At 44.2% G+C, this 17,315-nt stretch overlaps 1 protein-coding gene across 2 annotated transcripts in view; it reads left to right on the top strand.

Annotated features, from left to right (window-relative positions):
- The window catches only part of EFCC1 (EF-hand and coiled-coil domain containing 1), a 40,770-nt gene that overhangs the window by 16,257 nt on the left and 7,198 nt on the right, over positions 1-17,315 (top strand). The window contains exons 3-5 of one of the 2 annotated variants that reach the window (XM_066558385.1): positions 10,725-10,879; positions 12,944-13,079; positions 14,824-14,983. In XM_066558385.1, coding sequence (XP_066414482.1) covers positions 10,725-10,879; positions 12,944-13,079; positions 14,824-14,983 — 451 coding nt within the window. Of the gene's footprint in view, positions 1-10,724; positions 10,880-12,940; positions 13,080-14,823; positions 14,984-17,315 lie in introns of both variants that reach the window. The other variant, XM_066558384.1, reaches the window with a different exon arrangement.

Genomic DNA, 17,315 nt, shown 5'->3' with positions numbered 1-17,315 from the left:
CTTTGTGCCAACAGCAAAATCTAATCTGAAAAGCTAGGCTTAGTGTTTGTGACATGCTGGCACAGCAAATATTTCCCCACATAACTGAAAAACATCATTTGTAAGAGTGTTGGCCCAGGGATTCCCAACACAGGCTGGGATCTGGGGGCAAGCAGAGTATTGTCAGAATACTGTGTGTTTATCAGAAATATATAATATTTTAAATTTTATTATAATATATTAATATATTTATTGCAATCTTATTATCTTTTTAATATTTCCATTCACTTGGCCTTTGTGCTGTTTGCAGCTGGCTGGCACAGACATGTGTCAGAAATGTGCACTGGTATTTCTCTGTGCACATTTGCTCACTTCACTCCAAGCTGCTTGGTATGTGCATGTATAACCAATATTAAAGCTTCTGTTCAATAATCTGTGTGATATCATTCATATCCCAGTGCCTCACCTCTCTCTGCCCATAAAGGCAGCTCTAACTTGGTTTCTCACACCCTGTTGGGACTGTCAGGGAGAGAAAATGGTGTTTTATAACCCTGGAAAGAGGGATTTTTCTTATTTCTAGTCCAGGTAGTCCTGAGATAGAAATACAACATTTTATCCCATTGAAAAAAGGAATGAAGTATTAATGGTGAGCCCTCTCTTCCTTTAAACCCCCTCTGAGGATATAAGAATAATCTGACTCCACAAATGGAGAAGAACCAGACAAGGGAGCTGTGCTGTGAAACACAAAGCTTAAGCAGATGGCACAGAAGGAGTTATTACTGCAGGGCACACTCTGCATTATTCACTACAACAGGAGCAAATCATCCCTAACTCATCCCAAACTTCCCCCACCAGCACTGCTGAGGAATACAAGCAGCTGGATTTTCAGCAGCATGGCTTTTATTGATACATATTGATCACCACTCAAACTACATTATCAGATTATTTCAGTCATTGTTTCATGTCACCAGAAAAATAACTGCTGCTTTAAGTGGCAAAATGAGAAATTAACTTTGTGTAATAGATCTTATTACTTTGTACTGTCCTACCCAGGCCAGAGATTTAGGAATATGTTCAATCTGACGTTCACATTTGTTATTTCAGAAATCTGTTTTTATAGAGGTTACACTGTCCTTGCCAGAACCAGAGATATAAAATACAGGCTGTATCCTGAATATTTTAGTGCTAGAGAAATGCCTATATGATAAAGGAGCATGATGAAATTTTCTGGTTAGATTATTCAGGAAAATCTCATTTAAAATCTCTTCACATCAATGCATGACTTGGGGAAGGCTGAGTGCTATGAATTGTAGAGAACTCCACCATGAATATCAAATAGAGACAATTTAAAAAGCAAACACTGATTTTGAAGAGCTACACTTGGACTAGCTGATGGCTGTCAGTCCCTTCCCACTGCACTGTTCTATTCTACAAGAATTCATCAGGTTTTTAAACATGGCATTGTAGTTTTCCTCTTCAGGAAATTCATTTTATAAAAATAAACCACGTTCTATCAGATTTCAAAGCTGCAGGTCTAATCCTCACCAGGGGACAGGAGAAATTTTTCTTTATGGGCTGTTTTGAGATTTTAATTTAAGGAACTTTTTTTCCATTGTTATTGATGCTATGCTGGCAAATAAGTACAAATACATAACTGCACATGCTGCTCTAGTAAAATGTATGTGGTTTTTTGTATCAATCCTTAGAGCACTTTACAAGTGGTCACAGACCCACAGGGAATGAAAAAGAATTTGATTAAAGCAGCCTAAATGTGGATTCCAGAGTGATTGCTCAGGAAATGACCCCCTGCACCAGCTGAGATGGGTCTGAAGGCAGGCTGAGGTCTGCACTGTAACATTTCATTTGGGTTTTATTCATCTTGTAGAAAGAAAGTCAAATGTGTTGCCTCAAAATGATGTTACTCTGATTTCAGCAGCTTTTATAGAGTTGAAGGAATCTCTGGGGAACATCAGGGGTAGTTTGGAGAGGTGTCCACCACCCTCAGGTCCTGCTGGCCCTGCACCCTCGGGCACAAGAACAGAGGGCTCAGGTCTCCACCAGCCTTGGAAGGTGAGGAAATCCAGAGGGTCCATGGAAGATCCACCTGGCAGAGGCAATTAAATAATAATTACAATGATTACAATCATTGTAATTATTATTTAAAACTAAACAGGCAAAACCTAACAACTGTGAAGAGTTGCAGGTGCTGGATCCTTGGAAGGCTTGCAGTGATTACACAGTAAATATCTTTGGAGCTGGCGTCTCAGGGATGTTGAGATTTTTCTACATTTTCTTCTGCAATAAGGTCGTGACATGAGGAGTCAACGAGAGCAGCACCAGCACTGTGGACTCTCTTCCCTGGTCTTGGAAACAGATGCAATTCTTGCAGAAGTAACAGGCCCCAGATGTGACTGCTCTGCTGGGTTACCAAGGGAGGGAAGACTCAGGGAACAATCCTGCAATTGTCTCCCTCTGCAGCCATGGGTTAGCAGCACAGAGCAGACACAGGAGAGAAGCAGCTCTTGTTTAACAGCAGTTGCATCAGGAAATTTAGAATATTCAACTGAATAAGAGCAGACTGTCCGTGGCAAATTGCACATGGCCAGAAAAAAACATTTCCTAGAATCTTGCTCAGTCTTGGTGGGAAAGCACAGCCACTGAGAGATCTCCACAGAATCCCATTGTCCAGGCCTGACAAAAGGGCTGGATACAAGGAACTCCTTTGGAATAAAGGCAGGCCTGGAAGCTCTGCTGCAGGCCAGGGTTTTGTTAAACCCTCTCCCAAACATCAGTGATACACTCCAGAGTCACCTTTGATCCTGCATTTCCAGGAACTGAAGTAAACAGAGGTTTGAAGGGAACTATTTTGGAATATTGGGAACTTACATCGTGTCTCTCCTGCTCTGCCGTGGATCCAAGGGCTGAATTCCCCTGATTCTGATAAATGTGTTTGAATGACAATTCCTGAAGCAGGTGCCAGCACTCTCAGCACGAGGTGCTCACACCTGGAGGCTGCCTGAGGCACTGGGGCACGAGTGGTGGAAAGTCATCTCAAACAGATTGCATGTGGAATAGCCTTGATTTCTGTTATTAATGATGTGTTTGGGTTTTAACTGGAGATCTGGGAATGATCTGGTATCTTAAACAAACGTTTCTGCTAGAAAATCAAATTTATGCACCAGTTGGGTTTTTTCCCTGGCCCTTCATCAGATCTGGAGCCTGTTACTTCTCAACCCAGTGTTAATAGTGGCCCTCACATCTGAAAGTAAGGTTCTTTCTGCTCCCAGGGGGATGAGAGCCCTGAAACAAGCAGGATTTATCCTGACTCCCCCAGCTCTGGGCAGGATCAATGCAGTTCAATGAGCCTTTGCTAATGCAAAGCAGCCTGTGCATGCTCCAGGGATGCTGTCATTAATCCTTGGAGGACACAAACCTACAGCTGGCTCCCTTTACTGCCAGCAGCTTGCTTTAACAACCCTCCAGAAATACCATGGTTCATATACTCTGCCCTGCTGGAGGAATTTCCAGCCCAAAAGGCAGGCAGGGCATGCATGGTCAGTGCCACCTTTAGCTGTTCTTGCCAGGCTGGTCACTGCAGCTCTGAAAATGCTCTGCCAGGGCCTCTCTCAGTTCCTGAACCCCAGGGCACATCACAGGCAGCAACCACTCATTCCTCAGTGAAAGATTGCACTGAGTGCACCCACAGCAATCAGGAGCACTTTGAAGAACCATCAGTGATGGTTTGGAGGGAGAAGGGTGCTCTGCTGATAAATCTCAGGCTGAGCACAGCAACAATATTGCACTTTGCATGGACTATATTGATTTTTTTCCCCATTTAGTTGTTTAAGGTATCTACAGAAACCAAAACCAAGAAATATCTACATTCACTCCAAAGCCCTGCTGCTGTTTTGTTAAGTCTCTCTCAGATGAAACAGTCTCTTGGCAAACACCAGTGCTTCCAGCAGTTCTAGCTGGAGCAGCCAAGCAAAGCCTGCAGGGCTTTCTTGTGGCACTGAGCTGAAAGGAGCCCAGAACTGAGCAGCACATCCCTGCTGGTTGTGCTCTGGCCTCAAAGGGACCCTCTCACATCTCCAAAGCCTTTTGTGCTCACTCTGATGGAAACTTCAAAAAGTACAAAAGTACAATATGAAATGTTTCCCTGTTCTGGGGTGTTGCCTTTAAAAATCCAACCAGCAGCATTTGCCAGCTGAGTGGAGTGGATAAAACAGATTTTGTTTCAGATGCTTTTGCATTGTGAGGATTTTGAGCTTTTATTTCATGTATCTCTTGAAATACAATGTGTCTAATTACTAAAGCCTAGCTGTGGAACTCAAACATCCTCTGCTTTCATTTTTTGCCATTTTCTGTATCAGAAGTGAGCACAGAATGTATTATCCCGAAGTTCTCAAATGCAAACAACACACTGTGAAGGCCAAATCCATCTTCTCCTTTCTGATGTTTGGCTTTATGAAATGAAGCAAGTGACAGTAAAAGTAAGTCAAATTTCCTTTGAAGGATTTACAAATGTAAGAGTTTCTCCTCTCAGAATTGTCATTCCACATGCTGTATCCCCATTTTTGATGGGTGTCACCTACCTTACACTCCACAGCCCAAGATTCCCAATGCAGCCATGTTATGGTTTGGGGCAAATTTGGGAGAAAATTTGAACATTTTCCTGGTGTGACTAGAGTTGCTTTTAAGGTGGAGAGTTACAAATTCTCTCTCTCTTTTCAGTGCCCACAGTAAAGTCTATAACAACTCCATAACATCTAGAACTTTGTGGGAGTTTGAAGATGGATTAGAAAGGATCATTGCAAAACGTCTAGAAGGTTTTAATTAACAAATATTTCTGTATGTCAGATTTTGTCAGATTTTATCCTGACCTGTCTTCCCTTCTAATACATAAATCTCAGGATTTGAAGCTGAATTATAGAAGGTCAAAAAGCCAAAGGAAAAGATGAAGTCTTATATTGGGGGCAAGAGGAACAGAATCAGCATGAGAAAGTTTGGGATCCCATCCAAGATTGAGAGAGATGGGAAGTTTTCCAAAAGGGTTGCCCAGGGCATTAAAGTGAAAATAGAAAATATGGTGTAAAAACCAGGTTACAGAATTTTCAGTGCTGGTCACCTACTGTCAACTACAATGAAAAGCTAAATATATAAACACCTGAAGTTTTTAATCCTGCTGCAGCCCAGTGATGTTATTAATCACTGTTTTTACATAAGATAACACCACTGGTATCACCTACTGCTTCAAACAACCACATTTATTTTAAGTCTTCCTCCTAGTGCTGATCACAGAAAGCTTCTGAGGACTGCTTCCTGTTTTTCATACAGATTTCCCTCTCTTCCTGTGGAAATCTATTGAGGAAGCTCCCTGAAAACAAGAGGAAGTATCTGTTTCTAAATACCTGTGAGAGTGTCCAAAGGAAGGGTCTTTCCCCCTGTGGGGCTCCTGGGGATGGCAGGGGCTGCTCGTGATGGGGATCATGATGTGTCCCCCAAAAAAGCTCCAACTCCTCACACTCAGCTGGAATCCCCCATGGAGAGGCTCCAATAATGAGGGTAAAACTGCAATTAAGCATTGGCTTAATTTTAATTTTTTTTTTTAAGAGGGACAAGCAAAGAAACAAAGCCTTTTGTTAAAATATTATTGATTTCATTGGAAAACAGGAATCCTGTTTACCCAGCTTCCCCAAGAGGAATTTTCCTGTACCTATGACCATCTCTCTCCTTCACCTCATTTAGTAGCTCTGCACTGCAGCCTGTGGTGGCCACATAACTAGGGCTAAACTCTAATTAAACTGAGTTTATGTCAATGAGATGTCATAATTGGCTAAAATGATGCACCTACTTAAGTGTTCTGCTAGGAAAGAGTCTATGTAAATTTAAACTTAGATCTGAGTTTAAGTGACTTTGGTGATGAATGCAATGCAAACCTGCTTGGACTGGGGCTCATCAAAGAAATGCAAGGTGCTGCTGAGACAGGCAGAGGTCCAGCATGGAGAAGGGAAATGAGCCAGAGTGCTGAACACTGGCAGAAATCAGTTCTTACACCCAGGGAGCAGCTAAGATGGTCACATTACACTCCTGCCAGTGGCTTTTGACCTCCCAATAATGTTTCTTATTCAACCCTATCAGCAAAAAAAGACAAAATAGAAGCTGCTATAACTGCTGCCAAATCACAGAATCCTAATAAATGCAGAATCCTAATAAATGCAGAATCATTAGGCAGCATTTTCTGGTGTTTAGGAACTGGCAAATAACTTATAAATATTTGCAAAGGAACGTAATTGACCCTGAGATTGGCTCAGTTGCTCAGAGCATGGTTTTAATAATGCCAAGATTGTGGATTTGATCCAACCATGGACTATTCACTTAAGATTGAGCCTTGGGAGTTCCTTTCAACTCAGAGCATTCTGAGTTCTGTGAATCAATTCAGGAGTTACTTTTCAGTCACCTACCAGAACAGTATTTCAAGAAGGCAAAGGACAGGCTGCTCTCAGAAAACTTAAAACTTTCTAAAGGCATCAAGCTAGCAGGCACAGAGCTGGGACTGAAGGAACATGCAGAATTCCAGAGTCTCTGGTGGAGAGCAGCACTCTGAAGCTCTGAGGATGTTTTTGCAAAGCACAAACAGGGTGAGGTAATTGTTGCTTCCTGATGCAGGATCTGAGGAGTGGAAGCTGCTGGCTTAGACACCTCAGCTCAGCTCTCCTGGGGAGCTGCAGGCACCAAAACCCCTTTGCACAACTCCTCAGAAATACCCAGCTTGGATGCAGGGCTGCTCACAGCCCCTCCCTCACACATTCCTGTTGTGTTTTCCCAAACTCAGGAAGACCCTGTCAGAAATAACTCACAGCCAGCTGAAGGCACAGTGTTTGCTGTTAAATGGGCCATCTTCTCTCCTGTCACCCCAGATCCACGAGGCTCTAAATCTGGGAGGTGCTGAAATAAATCCTGAAGGAATTCACATGCCAGTAAGCAGGAGCTCTCAGTCTGTGCCACACTCAGGGATAGCTGCAGTTTTACAGACATCAGAAAGAGCTCTGGCACATTTTTAAACTTTCAGAGTGGAATTGTGCAGGATCTTCACCCAGCTGTTAAATAGTCTGTTAGGAAGAACACTTCTGAGGACACTAAAAGGCTCCCTGGACATTTGATTTTTACTGCCATACACTGCAGCACTCAGGAGATAAGGGAAGGATTCCTGGGGATTAAACAGCACAGGTCTACGTGAAGGAACACACGAGGTGAGGGCTGTTACACAAGGAAATGATCACAGGAGCACAGCTCTGCTTTCCCTGGCCTCAATGATTAATGTCAAGTGCCTTGGTTAGAGCTGTCAGTGCTCAGAACACCACAGGATTTTAGTTATTCATTTTTTCATTGTAGGCTTTCAAGCATCTTTCTGTAAAATCCAAGTCAGGAAAGACAGAGTTCTCAAAATGTGAGTTTGAAAAGCAGGAAGGACAAACAGAATGTATCCAGGCAATTCTGGCACGGGCGTGTGGGGTGAGGCTGTGTTTGCTCCCACATGCCTCTGTTGCTATTCCTTGTGGGCTGGGCTAAAAGCAGACCTCAAACAATGCCATTCCATCATGGGTGCACAAGGGCTGGTGCTGCCTCCAAAGTGCTCAGAGCCACCACAGGAGGGACAGCAAGGCACAGTCCTGCTGTGTGTGCCAGCACCATCCCTGGATTTGCCTGCTCGTATCCAACGTGCAGGGAGATGGAAAGGTTTGCAAGAAAACATCAATGATTTTTTTTCTAGAGGCTGGTGATTTTGGCAAGAAAATTAAAATCATCAGCCAAGAAACTGGAAACCTCCCAGAAATGTAACCATTATAGTTGAAGTTATAACTATGCTTTAGAACTGCCCATATAAAGCCAGGATATTTAGGGATCTTTATTATAGCCACTAAAAATTAATGCTTTTAAACATTTATCTTTAATGCCTGACAGATTAAGCTATTTAAAAGCTGAGATGAAGCATCTGGATTGATCACAGAAAGTTCATTCATTGGATTTCTGTTGGGGAGGAGCTCACAGCTCCAACCAGAGAGAGGTGAATTCAGAACCTCACACAGATGCTCAGCTCCAGCGTGAAAACAAAATCTCAGCTGTAAATGAAAAGTCATAAATAATTCCAAAATGTGCACGCCTGAAGTCTCTAACTCCCACAGGGAGTAAACCAAATCTGAAACCATTCTGAGTTCCCTGAACTCTGACAGCTTAGGTAAAATAGCACAAAAATAAAAATCACACCTCATTTTGGTTAAAAACCACAAGTCCTACACTTTGAAAATAAAGTGTAGCTCTGAGTATAACTACACTCAGGGCAATGTACACACACAGCTGTTTGATCTGCTCCAAGGAAGTCTCTAAAAGAGACCAGTTAAAGGTCTGTGAATGACAAGTTAATAATTCCTCAGAGTTATTTTCTGAACAGTCAGGAATTATTCAAGCCCAAGATTTGCTCAGCACCAGAAGCAGGTGGGTTTTCCTGCAGCTCCATGTTTCCATAACAATACAGCAGAGCCAATTAAAAGCCAATTAGTCATGGACATTACTTTGAGGTCCAGTACTTTGCAAACTCTCCCCTCTGCAGTGCTGCTGCCCATTATGCTGGGGACAAAGGCTCTGCCATGAATGGGGGCTGTTTCCCTGTCTCCATGGAAGCCTTGCCACGCTCACCCCACACAAACCTTCCCCCTCTGATCTTTGCCCCAAACAAATGTGCTGTTTATTCACTCTGCTTCTCATTTATGGAGACCCATTTGATGCTGTATGAATAGCAATGAGGAAAGAATTAAACCTGTGTTTGAGAAGCAGTGAGGATTCCTGCTTCCAGCTCCTCCTCAAGTCCCTTTCACCCACACCTGCTGGAAACGATTTTCATGATACTTGAAAATTCTCCATGTTTTATACATTAAAATCTTAACCACTGCAATAAATATTCACTGAAATATCCTCATCTGTGTTATGTGAACTAACTCTAGAATCTGAAACCCAAGCAATCTGAATTATACACTGCAGCTCAAAACTGAGAACAATCTGCTCAGACACCAACTATGGTGCTCAAGAAATTATAAAGGATTCCTGTAGAGTACCAGAAAATCAGCACATTGCAGGAAAGTAAAATGCAGTATCTCTTTGAAGGGGAATATCCCCCAGCTTCTCTGCAGAACTCTGAAGCTCTCTGATGCTTCTCAGAGCCTCCACTCTGAATGTCCAGGCTTTACAGTGCATTTTATTTGTGCACCACTCCAGAATTATTTTTTCCAGAACTGATCATGGGGATTGCTGTTTCCCTTGGCTTTACAGGAAATCCAGTTGTTGCTGAGCTGAATAACAGCATAAATTGTAAATGAAGTAAGTCAGTTTTTAATGCAGTCAGCCCTACTCAAGGGGGTAAAGCAAGTGCTGGCTTCTCTGCAAGGCTGAGCTCAGCTTCTCCCCTACAGATGTTTTTAAATAGTGACTTCTGTGGTTAAATTCAGGATTTTGTTTACTCCTTATGGTTTCACAGGCAATAAGGGAGCTACCATTGGTGTGGCTCCTCAGGAGCAGCTGAGTTAAACAAAAGCTCTGCAATTCTGGTCATGGCCTCAGCTGCTCTGTCCCTGCAGCCAAAGTCCCCTCCCAGCTGCAGCTGGAGCTCCTGGCAGGAAGCACAAGATTTGTACAGAAAGCTCACATGATACAACTTGTGTCAGCAGGACCTAGCTGCTAAGTGGTTTAGCTCTCGTTTTTGCTATTTAATGTGTTAAATAAAGGAAATACTCAATATTCACAAGACCAAAACTAACCCACGGAAGAATTTGGAGGGATTTTGGCACCTTTGAGGACTCCTTTTTTTCCTCAGATACATTAGTTGATCTGTGTCCCATCCCTTGAAAGCCATTCCTTTAAAACACAGAAGTGTGATGTCCTGTCATTGACCTCAGACAAAGACAATCCCAGAGGAGGCTGTCAGCAATGACACCCATTCAAGACACTCCTCACCTGCAAGTCCCTGGTTCCCAGGTGTGCCACCATTCCTGGATCATTCTTTTTGACTGCTCAGGCTCTGACTCTGCTTCATCCCATCACTCTCAAGACATGGATCTAACTCCCTGCCATGTCTGAGCCCATGGGACTGGGTGCAGGTCCCTGTGGCCACAGTGACCACTCCATAGATGTTTCCTAGAGGTCTTTGACCTGACCTAAAAGTTACAGGCACTGTTCAGCTCTTCTTATCACAGGACAGCTGAAATCCACCTTCCTTTGTCTGTCAGGGAAGTCACCTCAGGCAGCCCTTGGGGACAATGGCCCTGTTCTTCAGCCAGTCCCAGCAGCTGCATCCTACCAAAGCCATGCTGGGCACATCTTGGTTTTCCAAATTTCCTGCATGCCAACCTCACTCTGGTGTGGAAGAGGTTTTACAGCAACTTTTGTGAGCCATTAAGAAGTTTGACAAGAGGATCCATGTTTAACCCTGAAAGAATTCCCTACCAAGGTCATTGACATAGAAACCATGAAAGAAAGCAGGATAAATAAGAGAAACCTGCAACTGCCTATTCCAAGAAGCACTTTGCTTGTCTCTCGTGACCAGTGAGTAAAGTGTAAACTTAGGAGCTTTGTAAGAACATAGAACAAGCATGCATGCTAGAATAAAAACAGGGTTTGAAGCCTTCTGGAAATTGAGGGTGTTGCTTTGTTTTGTCTCTGTCTCAGCTACAACCCTCTGGCCTCTTCTGCAGGTCGGAACTGCAGCGATGCCAGCTGGCCCAGCAGAGCAGCTCCAAGCAGCAGCAGCAGCAGCAACATCAGGAGGAGCAGCAGGAGCAGGAGGGAGCAGCCGTGCCCGGGGGCACCCGCAGAGCGTCCGTGGCACCACCGGGCACCGCTGACCATGGTACCGACCCCAGCCCAAAGCCAGCCCCAAACACTGCCTGGCCTCTCTCACCTCTGGTGCCAGCAGCAGCAAAACCACCAAAGAGGTCAAAGCACCACACCACAAAGCAGTCCTACCTAGAGAGTCGTGAAATCCCAGACCTATGCAAAACCTCATAGCCCAGATTTCCACTCCTCACTCCCCACATAATTCTGTGTTTAATGAAAGACTGAACTTATCACTTAGAGCTATGATTTAAAACTGATTTTTTCCATATGAGTCATCCCACCAAAACTTTTTTTCCTGGCTTCAAAAGTATAAAGATTTCATTTCTTTGTAAATAAAAATGCAGAACCTCAGTGAAAATAATTTCCAAGGAAACAATTTCCAGTTAATATTCTGTAGAGCCACGTTCCTTGGAAATATCCTGGCTGCTCCTGTGACTCTGGACAAGCCCAAACTGTTTAGCACATGTAGCCCCAACAGCTGCCATAACACTGCATGCTTTGGCTTCCCTGCAGTGATTTATATTTTTGGGCACATCCAGTTCAAAGACCACAAAAGCACTTATCTGACAATAATTCTGAGTTACAAGGCACCTTTACTGCAGGCTGGAGAGCCATTTGTTGTGACAAAAACTTGGATTTTAGGTGTATGTTGAGTGGAGCTGGCAAGCAGCTGCTTGGAAATGTTAAAAATAGTGACAAGTAAATACAATTAATATTGTAGCATGTTCTTCACCTGGCTAGACTTAGAAACCAAACCTGCTTTTACAAATGTTTTTATCAAATCACACACTTTGCCAGCTCAGAGTTTCCACATAAAATTACACTACCTGTATTTCAAGAACAAGCAGCTTTTTAGCAAAATATTTTCATACTAATAAACCATAGGGTCATAGATTCTAAAATAGGGGGAAATGCTCCATCAAGCAAAATAGGATTAGTTAGGCAGAAAAACTAACCCAGAGAGATGAACAAGTAAAAAAACTGTGTCCTTGAACAGTAATTGTCCCACACAACAACTGATCCTTCACACTTATCCTTACCTTACCTTAAGGAAAGAAGAGAGTTGAGATAAACAGCTCCAAGTTAAAAATAAGGATCTTGGCTGCATCTGCCTGTAGTGTTTTTGTGTCACTTCTGTAAACGCCTCCCATGCAGAGCCAGTACACTGTACACCGCCTCAGCCCCGTCCCAGGGCTGCTGGGGACCTGCCCAGGGTTTCATGCTCACACTTTGTTCTGGCTCAGGCTGGGGGTGTAGCTGGGTAATGGAATTATTTACCAATATTGCCAGATGGGTTGTGCCTGGGCTCCTCCAGCCCTTGCTGCTTGACCAGAGGTGGCAGCTGTGGTGGTTTCACCTCACAGACACCTTTGGCTAAGCTGGGTGTGTGGTGGCTTCACCTCAGAGACACCTTTGGCTGGCTGGATGCTGCAGCTGGTGCTTGGGACAAGTCCAGGCTTGCAGGAGCTCAGGTTTAGCTCTGGCAGAGAGGCTTCAAGGCAAGGGGAAGGAAAAGGAGTCGGGTTCTGCTGGAGGGTTTCGATCCAGAGCTTTATTCCTGGCACATGGGCCTCTGAATGCAGCAACTGCTCCAACAGAACTCCTCCAACTGTGAAAATAAAGATAATGTAGAAAGTAATCTTACCCCTAAGGAGTTGCAGCTGGGCCAGTTATCAAAGATTGGGAACAGGCCTGACTTTTACAGGCCACAGCTGTAACCAATGAGAAGAGTGGTTGCTGTTCCTTTGATCCCCAGGGAGAGGGGGAGGGAAGGGGTAGGGATCCCACCAACCAGGTAAGGGGGGGGAGTGTCAGGGGACAAATGACACCTGGATGGCCCAATGTCCCCCAGGGCTGAAAGGCATCTTTTGAGCTTTGCCAATCACTTGAAGCCTTTCTGGAATGCCAGGACTGACAGACAGCACTCAGCAGGGGTCAGGGTGGGGAAGGGAGAGGTGATTGGCACTCCTGGGGAAATCTGCAGAGAGAAACGTGGGGTATCTGAGGTAAACCATGGCATCCCAGTGCAACAGCTGGGTTGTTGGGGTGCTGCTGAGGGCTGCCTGTCTCCCAGCAGAGGAGCAGCTCTGCCGCTCTGTGGAGGGCCAGGCTGCCTCGGACGAGGAGGAGGAGGAGCAGTGGCCAGGGCACCGCGCTCCCCAGCTGGGCCACGTGAGGAGGATCCTGGCCAAGTTCCCTTGCTGTGGCAGTGGGTAAGTTTAATTTGTTAATTAATGCCATTTGAGCCCTTTGCAAAGATCATTTCACAACCTTTGGCTGCAGTTAGGAGCCTTGTGCCCATCCTGTGTGGCACATGGGGAGCAGCTGGCTGGAGATTGCCCCTGAGCCCTAATTAGCCCCCTTCCTCCACGAAACAGGATCAAACAACCCACTAAGCATCCCCTCAGGCTGCAACAAAATCCCCTTCCACCCATGCTACACTATCAAAGACATTCTAGGACTTGCACTAATACTTTCCCTACTCGTCTCCCTGGCCCTATTGTCCCCTAACCTCCTAGGAGACCCAGAAAACTTTACACCAGCTAACCCACTAGTCACCCCTCCCTACATCAAACCCAAATGATACTTCCTATTCTCCTACACCATTCTCCGATCCATCCCAAACAAACTAGGAGGCGTGCTAGCCCTAGCCACCTTGATCCTCTCCTATTCCTCACTCCATTACTACACACATCAAAACTGCCATCGATAACCTTCCACCCTCTATCACAAATCCCGTTCTGAACCCTAGTCACCAATGTCCTCATTCTAACCTGAGTAGGCAGCCAACCAGTAGAACACCCATTCATCATCATTGGCCAACTAGCCTCATTCACTTACTTCACAATCATCCTGGTTTTATTCCCCCTTGCAGCCGCCCTAGAAAATAAACTACTCAAACTCTAATGAACTCTAATTGTTTATAAAAATATTGGTTTTGTAAGCCAAAGATTGAAGACTAAACCCCTTCTTAGAGTTACCCCACCACCCTATCTCAGGAAGAAAGGATTCAAACCCTCATCTCCAATTCCCAAAGCTGGCATTTTTAACTAAACTACTTCTTGACCCTTCCACTAAACAGCCCGAATCGCCCCCCGAGACAACCCCCGCACAAGCTCCAACACCACAAACAACGCCAACAACAATCCCCACCCTCCAATCAAAAGCAATCCCACCCCCTCTGAATGAGGCATAGCCACCCCACTAAAATTTGATTGGACCGACAACAGACCCCCACTATTCACCGTCCCCGTGTCCGCTAGTAACCCCAACACAGCCCCTCAACCCCAACACAGCCCCACAACCCCACAACCAACCCCATCCCAAGGCCATAACCAACAACAACCCAACTGGCCCAGGCTTCTGGGTAATGATCCGCCACCAGCAACACTGAATAAACAAACACTACCAACATGCCCCCCCTAAATAAACCATAACAAGCACCAAAGACACAAAGGAAACCCCCAAGCTTACCAGCCAACCAGCCCCAGCACCCCATAATAAGGGGAGGGCTTAGATGCAACTGCCAACCCCCTAAAACAAAGCACAACCCTAAAAATAAAACAAATTCTATCATAAATTCCTACTCGGCCTCTCTCCGAGATCTATGGCCTGAAAAACCATTGTTACAAAATTTAACTACAGGAACACCTAACTCTACCCTTCCCCCCCCTTTCCCCCCAGCATGTTTTCTTCATGCTTTCAGGGTGTGTATAACTATGCATCACACTCTCTGCCCCATCAGACAGGCCATGAAATATAGGATAGTCCACGTCGTACGCTATGCCTCTCCATCAAAAACCCAAACATTATCTCCTAAACCGATGGTATTCAGCCAGTGTCAGACACTCATTTGTGACCCGTGCTGCCAAGAATTCCACAGGAAAACTGGTTTTAACAAACACAGCCCTCTGTTGTGAGGTCTCACTAACTCTTTTCTCTTAATGATGTGTGTAGATGTGATGAAAAGACGTGGAGAAAGCTGCTGTCCTACCTGGAGACCAGCAGCACTGAGGGGAAGGACCCTGTGGAGCTCTTGGGGACAATCTCCCCTCTCACAGAGCAGCCAGAACTCAAGGGCCACCAAGAGAAAAAACTGGAAACAAGCATGGAAGAGGTAACAGGTGCCAAGCAGAGTGTGAGAGCTGTTTATGCATCTTTGGGGACCTGCATCTGTGTGTGTTTGTATTTTATTCTGGCCATTCTGCTCTCTGTTGTTGATGTCTCTCGTTGTGCTGTAGTTTGTCAGCTCAGACATCTCCTGCTTTCCTCCAACACCTGCATTTCTACTCTGGTTCCTACCCAAAACTGCCTTTGGAGGATGAGAGTTACGCCAGGCCCTTCAAATGCTGTCCTTGATTTACTGGGGTTCTCCAGCTGTGCATGAAGCACTCCCATATCCTAAGGCATCCAACACCTCTGGGAGCAGGATAGCTTTTCAATAAATCCCTCAGGCTGGCTGAGACTCCCTGTTTTGGAGAAAATTATCCCATTTACTCTGTCTTTTTCTTGGGTTTAGACTGACATATTTATGTCATAAATATAATATATAAATCTAATATAATAAAATATGAATAAAATTAGTTCTGCAGCATGTCCAGCTCCCCTTGAGCAGAGGTTATAACCACATTATTTTAAGCCCCAGTGCTGTGTCCCAGCAGTCCTGTGTGTGCTCACTATTTAAATTCTGCAGACTTCAGCCGCTGATGGGCACAGAAGTGCCAGCAATCTTTCTGTGAAACAAAAGTAGTGCATTGCCCTGATCTGCTTTCTCCTGTGCTTGTTCAGTATTTTATACCCCATCTTTAAACAAAGCAGAAAGTTTCCAGTAGTTTTGGAAGGATTATGTGAATCAGTGAAATATTTAAAGTGAGGGTAAGGTATTCAGCTTCTTCACATGTTGCCATCCTTTGTGTTTTAACAGTGTTTCATATAATTTTCTTCTTGACTAAATTAAATGAAAGAGTTTACTTGTTAGGGAAAAAAAATAAAACCAGAATAAAATCCTGTTTCTGCCTTACACAATTTGCACTATTCAATGGCAATTTATCCTTGCAATATTCTTTAGAGAAACACAAAAGTTCCTTCTCTACTGCTTAGCATTAATCCACAGGAAAAAAAAATACTTGCAGGTAGTGCCAGTTTTCTTCTCCTTTTTCCCCATTCTGAGATGCTCATCTTCTTCTGCAGCATCATACTGTCCTCTTTTTCATCTCTGTTGATGGATATTGGTTCTGTGCAGCTTGTCTGGAAAAGCACCATTATCAACAGATTAAAACAAAATTCCAGAAGAAAAATGGAATCTGTTGCTCTTGATTTAGAGGCAAGCAGGGAGGTGAAGAAGAGACAGTGCCAACTCACTGTGACATGAATTAAATAGCAGTAGGATGAATCATGTTGAGCCTGTTAGGAAATTTATTCTTAAGCCCTTTTATATTAGCCAGCAGTTATAGGGGAGGAATTTGCTGCTACAAAACAGACAAGTAATAAAAAATTCCTGTCAAAAAGGTGACTCTCCTTGTAATCAACAGAAAGCAAAATAGGAAGACTGAGAAATGCTCTCTCTCAAGCACCTTGCAAATAAATAAACCACCAACACCTTCTCTGAGGCTGACAAAAGTGCCTTACACATGGCTGTATTTGCTTCTGTTTGTACCTGCTCAGTGTGGAAAATCATACAAAAAACAACAAGGCTAACAAGCAAGAGCCTCAGCAGGCAAGTGAAGGGCAGCACTCTCAAATACTGATTAATAATTGCTCCACCTGAGGCTTGTAAAACCAGAGCTTGAGAGAGTTCTGAGATTTGTCATGTCTAGAAAGTTCTGCTTTCCATCAGGTAAACGCTTATAAATAGCTCCTCCTGAAGACAGGGTGGTGACCTGGGGGGTGATAGATGGGGAGAACACGAGTTCTAAAGTCTAAAAATAAAGTGTTATGCTCCCAAGTGTAGTGTTACAAAGAAATGCCAATTATTTTCTATATGAGCTCACATGCAAGCTGCCAGCTTAATTAAAAAGGCAGCTAGTTTATGAACTGCCATGCAGGGTCAAAGGAGAAGTTCATCCCAACATCTGGAGAAAAGCAAGGAGAAACAGTGGAGAGGTTGTTGCTCTTGGTGTTCCTCACCTGGTCCCCACTGCACCAGGGACAGAGACATCTTCCTGTCTCACTGAGTGTACAGGTGATTGCTAGGAAGGAGCTGCAAGACAAAGAATGATTGTGCTGAGGGCACACAAATTAGTTTTGCTCTATAGAGGACAACAGGAATGCAAAAGGGGAGAAGGCTGACATAGCAATGTTAGTATTTAAGTATAAAATATATAACAAATGTAATATTTAAAATTCCTGAATGAGCTGCTTGCACCCAGTGATGAATGAATTCCCATTGTGCACAAGAGCAAAGCTCTGATTTCCTAACAGCCCCTGATACCTCACTTCATGTAGCACAT

The sequence above is a fragment of the Molothrus aeneus genome, chromosome 12 (genome assembly GCF_037042795.1).
Source record: "Molothrus aeneus isolate 106 chromosome 12, BPBGC_Maene_1.0, whole genome shotgun sequence".
Taxonomy (NCBI): Eukaryota; Metazoa; Chordata; class Aves; order Passeriformes; family Icteridae; genus Molothrus; species Molothrus aeneus.
This window is presented reverse-complemented; position numbering and strand designations above follow the sequence as displayed.